General features: G+C 44.6%; 1 protein-coding gene across 1 annotated transcript in view; it reads right to left on the reverse strand.

Moving 5' to 3' along the window:
- ERBB4 (erb-b2 receptor tyrosine kinase 4) overlaps positions 1 to 20,725 on the reverse strand; it is a 230,684-nt gene that overhangs the window by 3,626 nt on the left and 206,333 nt on the right. The window contains 7 exon segments of the mRNA XM_026048458.1: positions 2,603 to 2,623; positions 4,581 to 4,619; positions 10,899 to 11,162; positions 13,116 to 13,213; positions 15,403 to 15,549; positions 17,535 to 17,610; positions 20,035 to 20,190. Coding sequence (XP_025904243.1) covers positions 2,603 to 2,623; positions 4,581 to 4,619; positions 10,899 to 11,162; positions 13,116 to 13,213; positions 15,403 to 15,549; positions 17,535 to 17,610; positions 20,035 to 20,190 — 801 coding nt within the window.

Here is a 20,725-nt window from a genome sequence, read left to right on the forward strand (position 1 = left end):
ACACCGCTCCCCTGTGCTGTGTTACCTGGATTCCCATCGGCACCTCCCGTCTCCATTTAGTCCTGGGGGTCCCCACAACACCCATCACACCCAAACTCACTACGAGTCCATTAACAAGCACATTAAGTGAGCACCTACACACGGGCACCTCAGCTCAGTGCCTTCATTCAACCTACCGTTTCGCTTGTCAACAAGGATGTGCAAAGAAATTCCCACATCGGAACCTGTGACAGGATGGAAAAATGGCCACCCGTCCACAGCCGCTACCTACGTGCTTTCTGAAGGCAATGTTGGCTGACAGTTTAGGTGTGGGGCCAGAGAGCTTGTACAAGAACTCCAGCTGACTTCACAGGTCCCTGTTTGATTGCTTCCATGCATCCTGCAGTCCCTGCTGCCTTTTGGGCCATGTATGTAGGAAGACAGGGTTGGAAACAGTACACATGTAGAGAAGGAAGGCGGAACACCTAAGGATGAAGGTTGAGGGTGAAATACTTAATCCTGACATAGGGGTGTAGGCAGGAGGAGGGCCGTGTCCAATTTCGCTCTAATTGGAAAGAAAAATGGATGGATGGGTAGAGGTCACATAAATGAAACAAGCCACACGAGCTGTTTGAGCTAATGGGGAGAAAAACACACGACAGTTGGCTTTTCTAACAAGGACCAAGCTCGAAGCACTCAATGCTAGCACGAGTCTCGCCAATGAGCTGTCTGTATCTCTCGCCTTGCAGAGAGCTAGAGGTCTCCTCTTGGTCGGTAAGGACAAGTGTAACGCCTGCTGACAGCTCTAGACCTGCACAGGTCTTGTGTCTGATTCAGGGGAAGGCAGCTTTGAGGAAAGGGCAGTGTGCTCACACTGAGCAAGAAGCTGCATTTGTACCTGTTACTGCTGGTCAAAAACAACAGGTCCCTAGTAGAAGGATCAACGATTTGGGGAGGAAAATCGAAGTGAAACAACCCTCTATTTTTCATAATTCTTTCTTTTTCTTGTTTTACTGAAAAAATGTCTGTTTTTTGAATTTAAAAATCAGCTCTTCATGTTTACTTTGGTGCCCATGTTATTTCAGGATTTTCATTGTTTTCACCTTATCTCCTATTGGGGAAAAGAGAGTCAGGTAAAAGAAGCTCTAAATTTGAGACAAATGAGGAGAGAAAAGCCTGTGCCTCAAGAAAGAAATCCAACCATTCTGAGAAAGCTCCACTTAGGAAGATACCTTACTCATCAAAAATCCACTTCAAAAATACGTCCATCCTGAGCAACTTATCAAACTCCAAGGAAAGACAGACACACTTCCTCCCAGAGCAAGAACAGCATGTACCTACAGTCAAGCTCTCCTTCATAAACACATTGCCAAAAGGCCAAGAGGATGGGGAAGATGGTACCTGCCTAATATTTTTCCTCATAAAAACTTGCGTATCCACTTGCATGCAGTTTCATCAAGCACGAGCAGTTTTCGGTTGGAATGGTTTAAGTTATACCTGCTTCAGGCAAAAAACCTTTAAGAAAAGGCACAAATTTATTTTAAATGCATTCTGGTTGCCTGAATGAACACCTCTCTAGTGATCAAAAATATGCTGATTTGCTTATATTAGAAATATCCTTGAAGCCATTTTGTTGCTCCAATCGAATACCTTGTGTTTCCAAAGTGTAAACTTGGTGGGTGAACCGTTGTAATGGATAAATGTTTCTGCGTCTCCGTGAACATTCATCCATATTTAGCTGCCTTATGACCCTCTGAAAAAGCCTTCAGGTTGTAACACTGCAGAAGAAACCTGGACACCCGGACTGTCCATCTCAGCCCCACCAGCCAGGCAGGACTCGCTCCACAGCTGCTCTTCCCTGGGGAACCTGGAGTCTGGAAGGGAACGGAGGGCAGCATCGTCGCTGGTTCCAGTCTCCCGAGGAGAGGAGGGTGCTGTCCAGACGAGATGTACAGGCTCTCCATAGAAATTAAATAACTGAATATAATTACTCCTTTTCTATTCAGTACTACGCTGTGGACAATTACTCACTTTTAAAGTAAAGTCTTTTTATTTCCACAGAAGCAGGACTGTGAGCTACAGCTCACAGCCTTTGCATGAGCAAGGGAAGGGCTGTCTAGATCTACTTTTAGTTCAGAGCCCAGAGTGAATTTAGATAACTTAGAAAAGCAAAATGTTTGCCAATGGGCTTGACTTCACTAAACAGAGCTGGGCAACTCCCTTCGTAAGTATTTTACAGGATTAGCACCTTAAAAAAAATACCATTTTTAGATGGCCACATTATCTATCCATGGACATACTTTGTTCCACCCTCCTCACATAAAAAACAAACCCACCACCCTATCTTTAGATATTCTTGTCTGCAATTCCAGCACTTAAATACATACTAAGCAACTGTAAAAACATAATAACAGGCACTCTTAGAATAGCCCTGTCCCAAGTTATCAGGAGAGAATGGACCAACATTCCCGCATTTACTGCTATTTTTACTGAAAAGACCCTCACCAGACAGCGACCTGCCAACTAAGATGACAGCAATGGTATTTTCCTCATGCCTCCCCTTTAGCTCCACACTAAACATAGCTGCCCTGTAACATGCATAACACAGACCTTTACAGCTCGCCTCTTCTCCAAACACTTCTGTCTGCAGAGTTTTTTGTTCCTCTGCTTTTTTTTTCCCTAGGAGCTGGAGCTCTGCAGTCTCTGCTCCAAAAAAGGTGGTGAAGAAAACAGCTGTGGGGCCAGCCAGTGGGGCTGAAAATGGGATGCAATTGTTTGAATGCCTTTAATTTGCCTGCTAATTGCAACATGATGTCATCGCTGGGCAGCTCCCAGGGAAGTTTTAGCGCTGTCAGCCCCAGCCAACTTTTACTGGTCTGTAAATGAAGCACAGTGTGGGCACAGAATGCATTTAGACCCCGACAAATAAAAAATGGCTCAATTTGTGTGTGCGATCCAAGTTTGTTTGTTGCTTCACTTTGTGATGAGAACAGCAGCTTCGCTTCTGCAGCATCTGAGCTGCTTGCTCAAAGGCTTCACTACAGAAGCCTCTTTTAAAAGCCTTGAGTTGCATGCTAAAAAAAGGGAAAAAAGAAGAATCAATGCTCTCTCTCTTTGCAACTGTAACGTACATTGCATCCGTTGGCTTTACATTGCTCACATCCATCGATATCCAGATTATAAGCATCATCCAGAAGACATCTAGCATTTTTAACTGCCCATGAGCAGTCCTACACCATAATGGCCCAAGGTTTCATTCTTCCTACTATATGGTTGAATTTCATGCATAAACACGACACCAGGGAGAAAGATAAAAACAGCAAAAAACAACAGCAACCCACCCCAAACCCCAGAAAATGTCCCCATAAGCCCCTTTAAAGGGACTTTGCTATTTAAATACCAGTGACATATCAGCTACTGTAACTGCTAACGCTTGTGTAAAATGAGCTTTGATAAAAGAGAGGTAAATAACGCCTCTGTGAATATTGGCTTGTGTTATTGCTTGCTATTCATTAATTCCGCTTTCCAATTCCTTGCCTCTCAAAGTCTCCCAAAGGTAAATATCTGCCTTTTTTTTTTTAAAGCAGGCACATAACACTTTCCTGGCTGCACATTAGGCAGCAATGAAATCAAAGCCGTGCTGGCCCTGCCGCTCCTGTTTATGTGGCAGGGTGAATGTGGCTCTGCTGTGTCCCCTCACTCGAGCCCCATGTGTCCCTGTGGATTTTGTGCTGGAGCTTGTCCTGTGTCTGTGGGGCCCCCAAAGCTACACCCATGGCCGTGTGGGGGGACACTTTGCAGGCGGGTGACACGATGCTCTGCGGGACGTGGGCGCTTGTCCCCACGCAGGTGAGGACTCCCTGACCAGCTTGTCTGTCTCTGGCCCTAAGGAACCTCTGTGAGACCCTGCGAGCTCTCTGCTTTGTGTCCTTGCTCACCTGCTTTTGGCGTGGGGCAAAACCTGTTCACAAGAAATGTTCTGTTCACAAGAAACGCTCCCCGGCTTCCCAGGCCTGGCCCAGGCTCATCTCCTGCAACACCTCAAAGCAATGTCACCTGTCAATGCACTCAAAACAGGCAGCACTGGGAAAACCTGGTCCAGCCTTGCTTCCCTCCTGGACCTTAGGAATGCTCTGCTGTTCCTGGGCACTTCCACATCCCCGAAGGAGCCTCTGCCAAGCTGGGCATGGGCGCAGGGCACTGCTGAGCCCCTGTGCAGCCCCCACGTCAGCGATTTCAGGCACAGAAGCAGAAATACAGCCCAGGAGAGGTAACGTGGCAAGGCAGGACATAAATTTCTGCAGTGAGAGGGAAGGGGAGCCTGTTATTCAACAACAGAAATAAAAGGTAGGAATAATATACACAGGTTGCGGACAGTAGTTTTGCAGCAATTTACAATGTCCACAGCTCAGTGGCAGTAAAGTTGCTTTGGGGATCAATGAATCTCGATTAGAAATTATGAGCTCCCAGGCCTTTTTGCAGCATTACCCTTTCTCAGAAAACGTGTAAACATTTTAACTGGAATGCTGAGCCACCTCGTGCGTAGAAATGACCGGGAGCACCTGCCTGGGAGAGGCAGAGCACTTGCTCCAGTCTCTGACGACTGCTCCTTGCAAAACCAGAGCACAGGCCACAAGACACTTTAAATCAGTGAGGGGAAAAAATAATAAAAGAAACAACGAGTAGGTCTTTTCTTTATAGTTTTTTTCAGCCCACTGCTGTCAGCAAGAAAAGGGGATATTTTCAGGCAGCCTGAGTGTCATCTCGGCTCGTAAGCGCCATATGGACATGTCGGCCACGTCCTTGCATTTGGGAGGGCTTAGGCCATTCCTGCTAGCTCCAAGTCGGTGCAGGCACGTCACCCGTGACCTGGCTCCAGCCAGTCCTCCTTTACACCACAGCTCTGGGTCTCCTCCTGCACGAGCAGAGACCGTCTGCCCTAAGCGTACGCAGGACAATCAAAGATTCCCCAACACGTGATGCCAACAACCCCTTAGGAGACCCCAGACGTCCCGTCTTTAGACACAGCAGCACAGAAAGGGAGGTGAAATGCTCGGCCACAGCCCCTGGCCTGAGATTAAACCTGGTTCCTGCTGCGCTGGGTTAAAACCCCTCCCTGGAGACCCCATCCTACAGACCCTGCCCTTCCACCCCTCGGAAAGGCGGCCAAGGGGCTGCCCCTCGCACAGCGCCGAGCGGGGCTGTGCTCTGTGACTGCACCCCAGCAGACACAACCACACACCCACACCAAATATATATATTAAAAAAAAGGGCACAAAAGGAAGCTGATGAGCAGCAGCGGGAGCCGCAGCCCCCTCGGGCGCCGCGCGCCACATCGGCAGCCTCCCCGCGCCGCTCTCTGCAGCAATCAGAGGATATTCTGAGCCTCTCCAAATGCCATCAGCCCTCATTGAGAATGAAATAGAGCACATCTCCACTGAAGACTTTACAGCAGTAATCATTACAGCGCGCTGGCCTGAACAGGGAGCTCTTACAGACAAAGATGGGTTTTAAAAATAAAATAAAAAAAGCCTTCCCCCAAATCTGAATAGAAACTTGATGATAATCTGCCCGTTTTATTATGCAAGGGGGAAAAGAAACCCGTAATTGGGCACTCTTGGTCTTTTCTAGCAAAGAATAGGCTTCTTGATGAAATGCTGAGTTGATTTTCAGCAGGGCTGGGCTTCTGCTGGCAATAATACTCTCAAAGAAATAACCATCCAGCTGATCTGGATAAAATAATCATTTTTTAACATTCTAAATCTAAACTTCAGCTGGGCTCCCTCCCACCACAGTCTTTTTATAGCTCCAACAACCTTGTTCGTCCCTCCCGACACCCCCTGTCCCCCACCCGTGACACGAGGCAGGGCAGGATTAACAGGGGCGAGGAGGTGGATGAGGCCGTGGGGGCTTTTGCCCCCTCCAAGGGAATGTTTGGAGAGCCCCAGCGCTGCTGCCGGGGGCCTTCCCGAATCCCCAGCCCCTGCATCTTCAGGTGGGCTTTTTATTTTAATAAAATCATGAAAATGGGTTCCACGGAAAGTGATGTTTTCTCGCTAGCAGCTTCTGTTTTGCAACCAGTCACTCAAGGAAAAACCTCCCCCCCTCTGCTCTCAAAATTATTTCCTGACTCTTAGGCCATTTCTTCCATCTACTGAATTATGCAGAGTTGTTTAGCTTGCCTTTTTTTTTTTTTTTCCCCAAGAATGCCTCATCAGTGCAGCGTGGAAATATTTATTACTTACTTTCTTTATATCTATTGACTTTTTTCTTTTCGGGAGAGAAAGGAAAGTGGATCAGCTGCGAGCTCTCTTGACTGTTAACACAGCCAGCAGCTATTCACGGATTAAACAGATGCTGCTTGATTTAAAACCAGTTTGTACTAAAGCTGGATAAATGTGTGTGTCGTATGTCAGGTGGGATGCAACACGCAGCCCTTCCATCGCTGGCTCTTCTTTGCAGGAGGCACTTGTAGTAAGTCCTACCAGGGAGTCCTGTGACCTGCTGATTTGTTTTTAAATACATCTTAAATCTGTAGAAAGGATACGTTCAAAGCAAAATGCTATTAAAAAAAAAAAAGAGAAAGCTTTCAGAAAGGCTCATTAAGTCCATATGCCTGGATTCAGGAGCATGAATGTGATGGAAAACAGTTAACATGCTAAAAAAACTCTTGTTTTAAGGCACTTCACCAGCAATAACATGAGGTGATTTAGCAAGTTGGTCCTGATAATCTTATTCAGGCTGAGAAGGGCTTGAGAAACGCTACTGATTTCAGTCAGCCCCGTTAGAAAGCAAGAGACTAATTGCCATAAAGCACTTTCAAAGACTGCTCTGTCAAGAGCTCAAAATCATATATTCTGTTTGAGCCCTACACATGAATTTTCTTCTTTTTTCCTCTGGCAAACTTAGCACATTTGAAAAAGGTATTTCAATACCATCCTCTAAATATATGTATTTTTGAGAGGCTCTCCTTTTCATGTAAATCATTAGAATTGATTTTTTTTTCTATCTAATGTATTTTACAGTGTATTTTTTTTATGTGTATTTTTTATTCTCTCTACTTCACATGCCCTGAGCAATGAAATTAGCCCAGCAAATACCAGTCTGGGATCCTTTCCTGCTTCTCATGAACAAAAAGCATCTTTATGCTATCTACTTCTCCACAAAGCTTAGAAGCAGACTCACCTTATGGAGCATTTCCTAGGAGAAGAGCGTTACAGTAGGTGGAACAATTTTGGCTAGAGCCTGAGCAAGCACTAACAGCTACTCCAAACTTTCTTAATGCAAAACACAGAGCACAGAGGATAGGAGACTCCCAGCCCCAATATGTCACTAAAACCTAAGGAAGCAGAAAAAGAGGATTTAAAGCCCTGAAAGGGGACTTGGAGCAAGTCCAGAACTGACTGCAGCAGTTGCACTATCTGCTGCTTTCTTAAATAGGACTCATCTAGGAAGATCCACAAAATATTATCATTTAATGAAAGGCACAGAGAAGAGGCTCATAAAAAGTTAGAGCGTTCCCAACTAGTCAAGCAGTTTCTGAAGAAGCAAAGGAGCTAATGGGGAGATGCTGTCAGCATAATTTTCTGAAATGTTATCAAGCCCTTTGATACAATGTCTAATTAACTTACAACTTCATCTGTTCTGGCATGGGAGGTTTCACTGCAGCACTCGCAGAAGGAAGCAACGGGGACTAGCGGGAAGGCAGAAGAATGACTACTAAGGTTTTCAGATAATTTTTGATCACCTTTTCATTAGGAAGAGAGGGTATTAATGAAATGGGACAGCAAGATAAAAAAAAAATGACTTGCAGACTGCAATAATAAGCATCAAATTTAAGGAGAGTCATATAGTTAGTTGTATAAGTTTTGGGAAGATATTGCAGAAGCAGAGAGCTGACAAACAATATAAAGTGAAATATTAAGCCAGGAAGCATTTCCAGGTCTCCTCCTGCACCAGAGCAGTCCGGATGGGACACCAGAACCCATGTGGGCAACTCAAAACTGGCTTCTGTGGCACCAGATCCTGCATTAGCTGATCAGCACCATCTCCCTAGACATCTGCTTCAGATCCCTTTCCTAAAAACTGAGCTTGATATTTAACTGCAGAGTTGGCAGCTGTTTCAATAATACATAGGGTAGAGAATAAAATGACAGGAACAGCATCAATGAGTAATAAGTGGAGACAGTTTTCAGTGTGGACTAGCCAGGGATTTAGAGCAAGAAAAGCATCCTGGGGTACATAGAGTGCTTGCTGTATTAGTGTTATCTTGGCATGCACGGGGCTGTGCTCGTTACAAATACCTGAATGAATCACCTATGGCTCTGGATGCAGGACGTGAGCACTGGCTGAGCTCCTGAGCTCATGGACATGTTGCTGAGGATCCAGCTTATCTCTTGGAAGCACAGAGCTTCCAAAACTCTGTATTTCTAGAATAATTCTAGACAACAGAACATAAAAGCTGGGGAAAAAAAAAATGAAGGGCTGAAATTGCAACTGAGTGCAGCTGCAATGAAAGAACTCAGCTTAGCTTAAGAGAAGAACAACAAACTTAAGTTAATCTGAGGCAACGGACAAGCCTCCAAGTTAAAAGTGTTACTAATCCTGTCATGAGAGAGGAGTGAGTCTCCAATGACTCCCAGAGCTGCTATTGCAAGTCAGCTAGATGTTCATCAGCAACTTCTCGTCTCCTCCGCTGCTCTTAAAAATGACCCCTCTACAAAGAGGCTCCTGCAATAATTAGAAAAGCACCATAAAGACAGAAGAGGTCCAAAAATCTGGGCCTCAAAGCACCATGGTGCAAGCTCCTGTGCCCAGCAGCCCTCTCTGACGTACCACAAAACTCCACACAGAGCTGGAAAACTTTTGGCGAGGAGCAATCCCAGATTTAAGTGCTAGCTTAGACTAGTTTAAGTGCTAGACTAGGCAGAGGAGCCTTCCCATCAGGAGTGGCTGAAAGGCAGCCGTGGAAATCGCGTGCCGTGGCGAGGAGAGGGCGCGTGGGGAGCCCCCGGGAGCCCCTCCGTGGGCAAAGCCAAGGGGTCTGGCTCCTTGCGCTCCCTGTGCACCAGCAGCTGCTGTGGTGGGGCTGGAGTTGGGCTCAGGCTTGGGAAAGTTGCTTGCATTTTTACAGGCTGAGAATAAAAAACACTCCTGTTTGCTTTCCATGAATAGCCCAGCGACTGTGTCGGCCGCCCAAACAGCACATTTCAAATAACTCTTTCAGAATATTTACTCGGGGATTTGTGTCGGAATGAATGCCCTGAGCTCCAGCTGAGTTCCCTGCTCAGCCGTCTCTGAAGACCGAGGGCAAATGGAGCTGGGGCAAAAGCAGGCCTGTTTTCCCATTAAACCCTTCTCCTTTAAATCTGCCCCAGAGTTTCTGACATAACTATGGGTCCGAGATGAATCTCGCAAACCTTAGGGGCCTGATTCTGCTCTCTCCCCCCATATTTCTGTGTAAACGGTCAACCTCCACGGTGTGACATGGGATTACACTGCCTTACACCAGTGTGAACACAAGCAGCTTCAAAGGTAGCTCTTGCTGCTGCCTTCTTTTCTCAGAAGTTGGCAGCAAAGAAAACAGAACCTCTCCAGGGGCAGCTAAGAGTAAAATTAACTTATTTCAGTTCAGCATCAACACTAAAAATTAACTCTTGTAGCTTGTTGCTAAATAATGCATCATTCCTGCCTTGAAGGCTGGGGAATGCAGAGCACTGGAAGCGAGAAGGAAAAGGCTACATCCTAATTCACCATTGCACAGGTTTCCAGTGATGCAGGAATAAGGCTACATGAATTACACTCAGCTAGGAGGACCACAAACCTTCTCCAAAGGTTTCTAATTCCGGCATCAAAGGACACTGATCCTGTCAGGATTCCCTTGCACAGGACTCCTCACTTCACTGTGTTTGCCTTCCCTGAAAAAGGAGGCTGAAATTCAGAGGAACCCATGGATTCAAGCTTCAGGCTATTATTTATCTGGATTATTTATGAGCTATGGGCACTACAGAAGAACTGTGAGCAGGATTTCAGCTCACTAGCTCTTCACTTACCTCATCCCTGCCCCTCACGGTCTACTCAGTTCAGGCCAGGGTGTGAACTTGGAACTATTTATTAAGTGTCCCAAAGATTTCCAAACCAACAGGAATAAACACGAAAATCTGCATGGGACTGTGCTTAGTCTTTACAACATGACTTTCTACTCAAAATAATGTATGGAAGAAGAAACAAACAAACCTAAACTCGATGTCCCTGAATGATAATAACACATGGCACCTGTTTGCACCTGCTCACCCACATAATGCCATTTCACCAGGTCTCCCTTTTGCAGGAAGGGTGGCCAATACTCTGCCAGGAGGACAAAACCACGAGCTTAGACTACGTCCTTCTCATTTGGCTGGTCAGGGTTACATGAGCTGAATTCCACATAAATCCTCTCTGTGCACCAGTTTCTCCTGTAAAATGAATGCCATTTTCTTCCGTGACAGGGGTGGTGTCAAGATAAACATGCTAAAAACCGTGATGTGCTCAACCAAAACACATGCTTGTGAAGGAAGGCCATGAAAGCACTGCATGCAAGTGGGTAAAGGCTCTGAAATCTGGCTTGAGGCACAAAAGCAGCATTATCTATATATTCCAGCTGCCTCAGCTGCATCAGTGCCAGCCCTGCCCAGATAACTGGATTGCAGGGGCAGGAGAATCAGAGCTGGGTGCTCTCTGGCCACGACGGCGCATGATGGAGAGCAACCTGCCTGACCTGACGAGCACCAGCTGTGCAATCAGGAGAGGCAGGTCAAGTCAAGCCTCTGCTCGCCCAAGGCCGAGCCATGAACCAAGTAATTCATTAAAACACAACAAACAGGGAATCCAGTGACCTCAGCTCCATCGGCAGGCTCCTTACAACAGCAGCTTGTACAGACCAAGGCAGCTCGGGCCTGTGTTGGATCAGTGTAGGTAAATTGCTATCTGTGCTTTTGTAATAACCGGCATTTTCTATCAGAACTCGCTCTTACCCTGTTGGAATCAATTCTTGTCCTAGAAGTGTAGATGGGAGGAGGAATGTTGAAGGCTTGAGGAACAAGATACTCTTCAGCATCCATCATATCTTCCAGGTCTTCTTCATCAAGAAGGTTTTGGAAGAACTTGCTGTCGTTTGGACTTGGGAGCTTCATACGATCGTCTCCCTAAGTAGGTTATTTGGAGAGAAGGAAACAGCAAAAAGATGGATTAATTTCCCAACTGGGAACTTCAGGCTTCTTCGTGTCGTGGCAGGCAGGCTGTGGGGACCTCACATGCTGCTTTGATTGTTCTAAGGCATCACATTCACATCATTTGTTTAGCTTCCTTTTTTTTCTTTTTTTTGCTAGGAATATGATGACAGAAAGGGAATAACTGAATAAATCAAGCAAAGTCATTTTTTGGCATTCCTGTGATTGAGCTTTTATTCTTTCTTCTCCCTTTTTCCCACACATGCTTAGTTTCTGACCCCAGTTCTGTCATGGCGTGATGTATTTTATGAAATATCTCAGCTATTTAGGCTTGCAGAGGGGGAAAACAATATGGAAGTTGCTGGGCCTGGGAATTTGCTCTGTTTTCATTTGTGTTTTTAGGGGCTCGGGGGCTAAATTTCTCTCTCTCATCCATATGGAAGGCTCTGCAGAACACAGGAGTGCTGAAAGCAATACAAATCAAACCAGATAACAATAAACAACAACAAGGATTAATATTTTTATTTAAAAAGCACCTACAAGGTGGCAGTGCAAGTCAGGCCTGTGCTTTGCTCAGTACCAGAAAACATAAGAGAAGGCAGCCAATGCCTCGAACACCTAACAGCCTGCAGAAATAATGCTAAAATAACTGGATGGGGAAAGAATGGCATCCCAAAGATGGATATAGAGCATTATAAATGCCAAGAACTGTTAGGCCATGTACCGAATATACATATATACGCTGAAAATACATATAAATATATACACACACACACACATACATGCATATATATATATTTATAGCATGTATTCAGTGCAAGTACTAGAAGCAGTCAGGACACACACAATCAGCAGCAACTGTACTCGGAGGTGCTTCAGCTAGGAAGTCTTCTACCAATGTGAAGCTAAGGAGCAGCTGGGTCCCTCTCTGCCTTGTACTCCACAACGTGGGGCAGATGGAGCAAAACAGCATCAGTCTCAAACTAGTACCATGCTTTGGTCTCTGGTGTTTCAACATCCCCTGACTTAGTTTAGTTTTCTTCCATTTCCACTTGCAGGGCTCACATATCTGCACCACCTAAGGACCTTAGCAAAAGATGGATCCAATTTTTGTGGCTTGAGTTTCAGTCACAGCTCTGGGGCTTAAAAGCATGACTTATCTTTCCCAAAGGAATCAAGCATTATGATACTATATTCTCTGAATGAAAACTTTTGGGGTGAAGGGAAAGGGCTAAAGTGAAAAAATTCTCCTGATTCTTTTTTTTAATCAGTGGCAGGGAATCTGACAGAAGCCATATTTTGAGAAAGAATGCCAAAACTCTAAACTCTTACTTTTTTGGGTGGTTGTTAATCAGCAGCAAAATATTAACAATGAAACTCTCTGTATCTACATAAACAACTCCAGGCTACTGTGGAATGTAAGAGCTAAAGAAAAAGATCTCCAGGGACACCTGTGCTCAGCGTATATACACCTTTAGCTGGAGGTAAACCACAGCTACTGCTCTGCTAGTATTCCCAGGGTGTCCCCGGAATGCTGTGAGTATCTACTGCAAAAAGTGTGAAGCACTGCTGGCTGTGCAGAGCCTATACATAGAAGGAGAATATAGGATGAAGCTCCTCTCTAGCAGTAGGGAAGCACCAGTGTCACTTGACTCCCTGTCTTCTGAGAAACTTCCATGGTTTGATTACGCAAAATCCTTTGTTATGACTTTGGCAGCACAGGGAAGAGTTTCTTCAGGAGAGTCCCTGTTGATTAGCCCAAGCAATGACAGACCAAGAAAGGCCTTGGTCTAAAGTAAGTTCACTGATGGACAGACATCATCCCTCGTGTCAGTGGAGGATGCAAACACTCAGCAGCCTGCAAAGCAAGGCCAGGTAATGTGCTCATATACAGGCTGAACAGATTTCATATTTCCCAATGTTGCTTACCTGAATAACCAGGTATCTTTGGGGGTCTCGTGCCATTCTAGAAAATTCAGCTGCCAGCTCCTTGAACTTAGGCCGACTGTCGGCATCAATCATCCAGCCTGGGGACAGATCAAAGACAAGAAAGGAAACACTTAATTGTCAGGGAGGGAAAGCCTGCAATTTGTAAAAATGCACAAGTTGGAGGAGAAAAGATGTTACTGATAGCTCTGACCTAGAGAAAAGCTGAAATAAAGAGCCCAGGAAAACGGGTGCATCCGCCATGGAAAACATGTGGTCTTGATCAGAGGAGACTGGGTGCTGCTCATGGCAAGTGCTTCTTCTTAATCTGCTCTGAGCTCCTGCTCCCCATCCCCAAGACAGTGACAGTAACAATGCCTGCAACGGTTCTGTGTCTTGCTTACTCATTCAGGTACCAGCTCACTACTGAGTTACTGGTATATACAGCTTTTAACTCATCTGCTAGTCCACTGTGGCTCAGATGACAAAGAGCTGTTGAAAAGACCTGCAGGACTGCTGACCTGCCATGCTGGTTTGCGGGCAATGCTGCATTCACATGTCTTTAACACAGCCCACAGCCACTAGATACTATTTGCAATTACGCCAGGATGCTTCTTGAGTTCTTCATTCTCCCAGAAATGTTCATTAGGAACAACAGTCCTCAATCCCTTTGAATGTTTTCTGCAAAACAAGCAAGCAGTGCGGGCGCTCACCACAAGCAGCTAGTTTATCTCGGTGTCAGCCTCCTCTAATGGAAGATTCTATCAGCTGCTTCCCAAACACACACTCTCGTTTGCCAGGGGGGCTAAATGAAGCTGGCCTTATCTCCTCCATCCTGTTTTACTGAAGAAATAGCTAATACAGAAGGAATAAAGCCACTAGAGCTTGTAAAGAACTTCCCACACTTGGCACAGGACTGATGATTTTTTTCAGGGTAACATTTGAGACAATGTCAGTTGTCTTGGTATTGACATGTAAGAATAACAGAGAACTGATCCTGAAAACCAAATCCTTCAATATATCCCTACCTCAATTGTTGGTAGTAATTCCAGGGGGGCTGCAGGTAGCAGATTTGGGGATTTAAATCCTGTTTTGAAATATGCACCCCAAAGTACCTTAGGCCATATTGAAAATCCCTCCATAGTACTGGGCCTAAGTGCCTGACAGAGCCAGAATATTCCCTAATCTCTGAACTAACCTGAGCACGACTGCCTTTAGGGTACTGCCCATTCTCTACTGCCTCAGATTTCTACATGCACTGAAAACTCAGCAACCTAATATTCTACCTGTGCTGCTCAAACTTTGCACCACCACTAAGCAGTGAAGTCCTCAAGATGCCAACAGAGGACTGGGTTAGAAGGAAAAATGAAAACACACATATTCTAAAGCCAAAGTCCTGAGTTGGACACCTGGGTTCACACTACGGGCTTCAGGAACTAAAGGCAACTTGGAGCAGAATTTTATTCAAGAGATATGTATTTACCTCCTCCAGTTTTATCTTCTCTCTCCCAGTATTTTTGTGTACAAAGCAAAAGGGAAAGGCCTCTCTCAGATGGCTGTATGTTAATCTCACTTAAATTAAGTCAGAAACACCAGAGAGATATTCCTAATTCTTTTTAAATTAGAAGTCTAGCCTAGGAGGATACAGTCACTAGTGTGGGTACCTTAGAGATAAAAGTGTGGGAAAAAAACATGAGCAAACTTAAGTAAAAATATTCATAAATTATTGCACTGGACTAAGAATGACAAAAAAACAGAAATCCTCCTGTCCACAGGGTTTCTTATAGTAAGGTAAGGTTGCTTTTTGTTATTACTATTGCAATTTTCGATGCTGTTATTAACAATAAAACATTATGCTTTCTTTCCTCAATATTTGGAGCGGCATTTCTCCTCACAGCCTTCACTGGCTGACTATCCATGGACCATAATTACATTTAAAACCATCTTTTTTAACATCAGAATCAATTGTCATGGAAATGACAAGGGTGTACAATAACAATCACACAATTTTGACTTCACAGCAAGAATGTGAGATACCACCTGACAGTAATAAGAAGTTGAGCTAACTCAGCCCTTCATGGCTAAATTCGTATCTTTTGCAACTGGAAAAAAAAAATGTGCATGCAGTGTTTAAATGTAATTTACAGCATCTTTGGAAGCTTTAGTTTTGAAACAGCGTGCATTATTAGCAAGCTCTGTCAGAGACTGTGGATGTATATGGTGTAAAATAGAATATGTAAATGTTCATTTGCTGCTGAGTATGGGGATATTAAGAGCTACAATCACTTACATTTCACCATCACCATATAAACATCAATGGTGCAGATCGGAGGCTGGGGCAACCGCTCGCCCTTCTCCAAGAGGTCGGGAATCTCGCGAGTCGGGATTCCGTCGTATGGCTTTCCACCAAAAGTCATCAGTTCCCAGATGGTGACCCCTAGATAAACAAAAAAGAAAAAAAAAAGATTTTTTTTTTAGATATTTAGCGGTTTTTTTCTTAGATATTTTTCAGATTCCTTTGCAATTTCTTACAAATCCATGTTGTGGCTCAACTCTGGACCAAAATACGATCACCCATCTCCTTTCATTGCCTTTAAAAAGACTTAAGTTTGGTTTGTCATATAAAGAGCTATGGAAAGTGGTTAAATAGTGCTTTGCATTAATCTTTAAATGCAATTTATTTGTTTTTATTGGCATTGAGAGCAAACATGAGAGATCCAAGACACAAGAGACAGGCCTAAGCCAAATAAATGGTGAGCAAGTAAATGGATGCAATAATCAAGGAATGTATCTTGCTCTTTTATCATATCAAAAGGAAAAATGAATGGCTGATGTACTCTATTATTTTAAGGGGAAAAAACGCAGATGTTCCCTAACTTGGAGCATCAATTTCCCACAAAGGCACCACACTGACTAATGTTATGTCATTATCTTTGCTTTGCAAGTCATTCACACAGTCACTTGTATTATTTTCTTCCTTAAATCATCTTATGGATTTGAATTATGATATTGCTGTGCTTCAAAACCAAGATGATCTTCTTGAAAAACCAATAGAATTTGTTTTGTCACTTGAGCAGGTAAATAAAGAGCATATACTGTTAATAACAGAATATGTCCTCAAACATAATCCTAAGTATAGAAAATGCTGCTTTTGCAACAGCTTGTTTTCCTTCGCTTTTATTTTTATTGCAAAGGTCATTTAAAACATGCCTCCAGATCACTAACTATGTTATGCCAACTGTCACGCTAATCTGCAAAGTGACAGGTAAAAATACCGTATGCATAAAACACACGTTTAGTTCACTCTCATTCACCTCCTGGCTGATGTTCAGTAACTATAACTTGTCAATCTTCCCTGGTTTTGCTCTTCAAGATTACAGATATTCTGGGCTTACTGCTTTAAAATGAGTTTCATAAATGAAAGCGTATTTTCTTCCTAAGTGCAGTGATGCAGAATTTGAGTTAAAGAGCAGGTTTATATGATCAATTTAAGTATCATGTGTTTTTCTTAGCTAGATAGAAGAGGATGGGTACTCAGCCAACGCAAACAGCATCTTTTGCTGCTACCCACAGGTAAAAGTGAGTAGTGAATAGATTTTTCCACCTTTTTGTTTCAAAATTACAGGATACAGGAAATGCAAATGGAGATCTGCAACCCCAGCTACTGCCAGGAAATTCCCCTCACAAAGGTAAGCATGGTTTTATTAGGAGTAGCCTTACTAGATAAACACGCAGACAGCTCAACAGATGTGGCACAGCAGCTCGTCTGGGTAACTGAATTAAGAACATTAAATAAACACCTCATTTATCAGATGTGATTTTTTTATGTGCGGAGTCCTCCTCAACAGACCTGTCTAACCAGTTCCTAAGTTATCTGCCAAATTAAACAAATTAATGCATGTTTTAGGTAGCCTGGGCTCATCTTTCCCCTCCTCCCTTCTCTCCTTCTCTCGCTGCATTCACTCTGTGTTATGACAAATTCCCTTTTATCTGACTTTAGGTACCAGAAGTCCCATAAGCCTGAAAATGTTTTTTGACATTCATGGCTTTTAGAGTTAAGATTTTCAAAGGACTGCTGAAAATTATGACCTGCGGCCAGATTTTTACGAGTCTGTGGCTAAGCTGAAAGGGGCCTTTTTCCGTCATAATAATCAGCCAAACTGCTACCAAACCAGCCCCCACAGCAGTCATCCCAGCAGGGACACTGTGATAATGTATTTTACTGAGCAGCAAGGTAGCACAGGAGACAAGTAACAATTGCTGTTTAGTGTCACACACTCAAAAAAAGAGCAAGTACCACTGGAATTAACTCCTGTAGGAAAAAAAAAAAAAAAAAAAAAAAAAGGAAATGTGTAAAATAGCAGAACTTGGTTTAATGCATTACACGAGTCCAATTTTCAAACGAATCACATCAAGATTTACCGTAGCTCCAAACATCACTCTGATGGGTAAATTTCCTGTAGTGTATGCACTCCAGAGCCATCCACTTAATTGGCATCTAGGGAAAGGAGAGAGAGAAAGCGCAGCTTAGAAATAGAATATTAAAATAATATGACTACACCCTACTTAAATGCAGGCATCAGCTTCCTCCGCGTTTCCCTTCTCAGCTGCAAACTTACTGAAGAGCAGGGAGACCACAGCACGGGAGATGGCTATTGCTGCCTTCTACAGCTGAGCAGAATTAGATAGGCTTGCATATCCAAACATACCGAGGTGAGAAATCTAAATTAATTGCGTGTATAACTTCTCATACCACTCAGATAGCTGTGATTCAGATTTAACAAACACTTCACTTTGTTTTTGCCATGCCAGGAGTTGGTTTCCCAAGTCCACCAACTAGTTTCTCCAGTGTAAGCATGGGACATATACAAAAGTTATATCCAACCTCCCTGAATCTGGAGCTCAGGAGGTCTTTTTGCTTGAGAGCCTGCAAAACCAGGCACTGGAAGAAATTCCAGGTGTTTCCCTCTCCTGAGCAGGGCTCCTGAAGCACAGCCTTGCAGTCCATTGATTTCTGATGGACACACATGCAACCAAACGTTCTCCAGCGTGGCCTTGTGCAGGTCCTGCCTAACTTGGAACTATGGAACTAGCAGTGGAGGAAACCTTGAGCTGAAGAGAGACATTACTGCAATATCTGAGCAGATGGTGGGCGTAAAAGCAGAGGATGCGTCTTCGTTCAAACCCTCATGAAAATACCTTCCATGTAGTTGACTCATAAACATAACCTGTGCAGAGCTATAGCAAAAATAGCACTCTATGTTAAAGGGTGGCTTAGCACTTGCGAAGATGGTTCATCCTCCTCCACTATGCTCTCCGCAGCTTTCATTCCCATCAAATTTAATAGGAATGTTCCAAGCTGGAACTCGAAAGGATCTGGAAAGCGCTATCAGTCATCATAGCGTAAATCAGGAAGGGGCTGCAGGACGTCTCTTGTGAGACCTCTGGGTCAAAGCTGAGTCAGTGACGAGATCAGACCAAGTTACTCAGGGCTTCACCCAGCTTGGTCTTGAAAACCTCCAAGGATGGGAGACTGCACAGCCTCTCTGGGCAATGCACGCTACTGCTCGACTGTCCTCATGGTGAGAAGGTTTCTTCTTTGAGCCAGGCTGAACCTCTCGCAGCGTGCTCCCATTACAACTTCAAACTGCAAATGCCTCCTGGCTTCAACAGGACACTTCTCTGGAACAGGGAAGTGACATCTTCAATGTGCAAGTGGTTCTCCAAACACCCACGAGTGTGGCCACACAAACCCGAGATGCCACCTAACAGCTGCTGGGGAACAGCTGGCTTGCAAGGAGCAGCTCGTTTTCTGTCATTCACTGGCTCATGGAGGGAAGAGACAGAGAAGAGGCAGACGAGGTGCTGAGGAGGGAATTAGAAAACCAAAGGAATCAGGGCAGCCTGCCAAGCCTCCCCGCTTCCCGCCAGGAGGGGCAAACGGGAGAGCACTGGTGACTCTGTTCCAGCTCTTTGCCTCATCCACTGCGATGCTGCTGTGATCCACACAACAGCTGCCAAGGGCAGCAGTGCCACAAACGAGGCAGCAGCCCGTCCTGGGGAAAAGCACAGCCTGGCAACAGCTGCTTTTCCCAGACATGTGTGTAAGCAAGCAGAAAGGAAACACAGGTAGCAAGGAGATGGAAAGCGAACGGAACATTTGGGAAAAGGAATGACGAGAGAGGCAGAGCCCCTTGGGATTTTGTGACTCAGGACAGGCTGAAATGTAAAATTTGGAGCTGTTAAGGGAGCAGAAATACATATTTATGGCCTTGTGGATTTTGTCACGCATCAATCGGAAGACATTATAACGTGTGTGGAAGTTCCCAGGTATGCTGAGAGGTGGTATGAGAAAATGTCTGGCTTCAGAACGATCCTGAAGCCCTCCTTTGTGTAGGCCGGCATTCCAAATGGCCCTGGAGACTCGGAAGCAGGATACAGTGCACGCAGGCCCTTTCACTGCCACACAAGAAGCGCCTCGTTGCAGAGCTTAGGTAAACTATTTCATGTGCTTGCAGTCCTCTGCCTCTTGAAAAAGAGGCCTGTCTGAGAAAATGGGCCTGTAAACCACTGAAGTCTACACTGGTTGGCCCCTGAGCAGTGCACTAGAACAGCCATCACTCACTGCACTGACGTCACGAGTCTTCAGGACAAGACACAAAATGGAGCATGAGAGCAAAACCTGACTCTGAGCGTGAAAGCTGCTCAGAAGATGTTATTGATGGACCTGTAGAAACTCACTGAGCAGAACAAAACACCTTTTATGCCTGGTATCTCAGCACAGTCCACTGCTAGAAAAGAGGGCTTTGCTGTGTCACTGAACATACTTCCTTACACATAGTCCCTTTGGGACACTGCCCTAAAGCTTCAGGAGATTCATAAAAATGGGATAGATTTACCTCCAGAGATGTGTGGTACTCACCTTGCCTCCATCAGCATTGTATTCCTTCTCATCTCCTTCCAAAAGCCTGGCCAGGCCGAAGTCAGTGATCTTTACGTGGTTTGGGGATTTCACCAGGACATTGCGGGCTGCCAAGTCCCGGTGAACAAGTCTCCTCTCTTCCAGGTACATCATTCCCTGAAGGGCAAAGAACAATAAAATAACCCCAATGAGTCATACATGAATTTTTAGAACTACTTGTCATCGCTATCTTGTAAAATTCCTCATATTATTACCCACAGTAATAAAAGAGCCCAGAGGCCTGAACTTCAGCATCACCTTGCTCTGAGCAGGAGGTGGGATTAGATGACCTCTGAGGTTCCTTCCAGGCTGAGTGAGACTCTAGGAATCTGATTCTTTGGCAGATGTCAAAATAAGAAAATAACAGACACAGATATCCTCCTTGCTAAAGCAAATTTAAAATATAGAAATGTCTTTGTCTACTGTTTTTTCAGGTAGGGGATCTGCAGCCTAGACATATTAAGATACTTAGCCAGAGCCCCACAGAAACGCAGTTTCAGGCCAGCAAGCTGAACTCGATGATGCTTCTTTGCCATCTCCACACGTTGAAGTTAGACACAAATCTTCAGTACTTCACCCTTAGTGAAGTAGGAGGAAAACCAATTCTGTGTTCCACAGGCTGCAATCCACTTGCCTTTTCACTCCCTTAAAA

Source organism: Nothoprocta perdicaria, unplaced genomic scaffold, assembly GCF_003342845.1.
Source record: "Nothoprocta perdicaria isolate Ctin4 unplaced genomic scaffold, notPer1 scaffold_11, whole genome shotgun sequence".
Taxonomy (NCBI): Eukaryota; Metazoa; Chordata; class Aves; order Tinamiformes; family Tinamidae; genus Nothoprocta; species Nothoprocta perdicaria.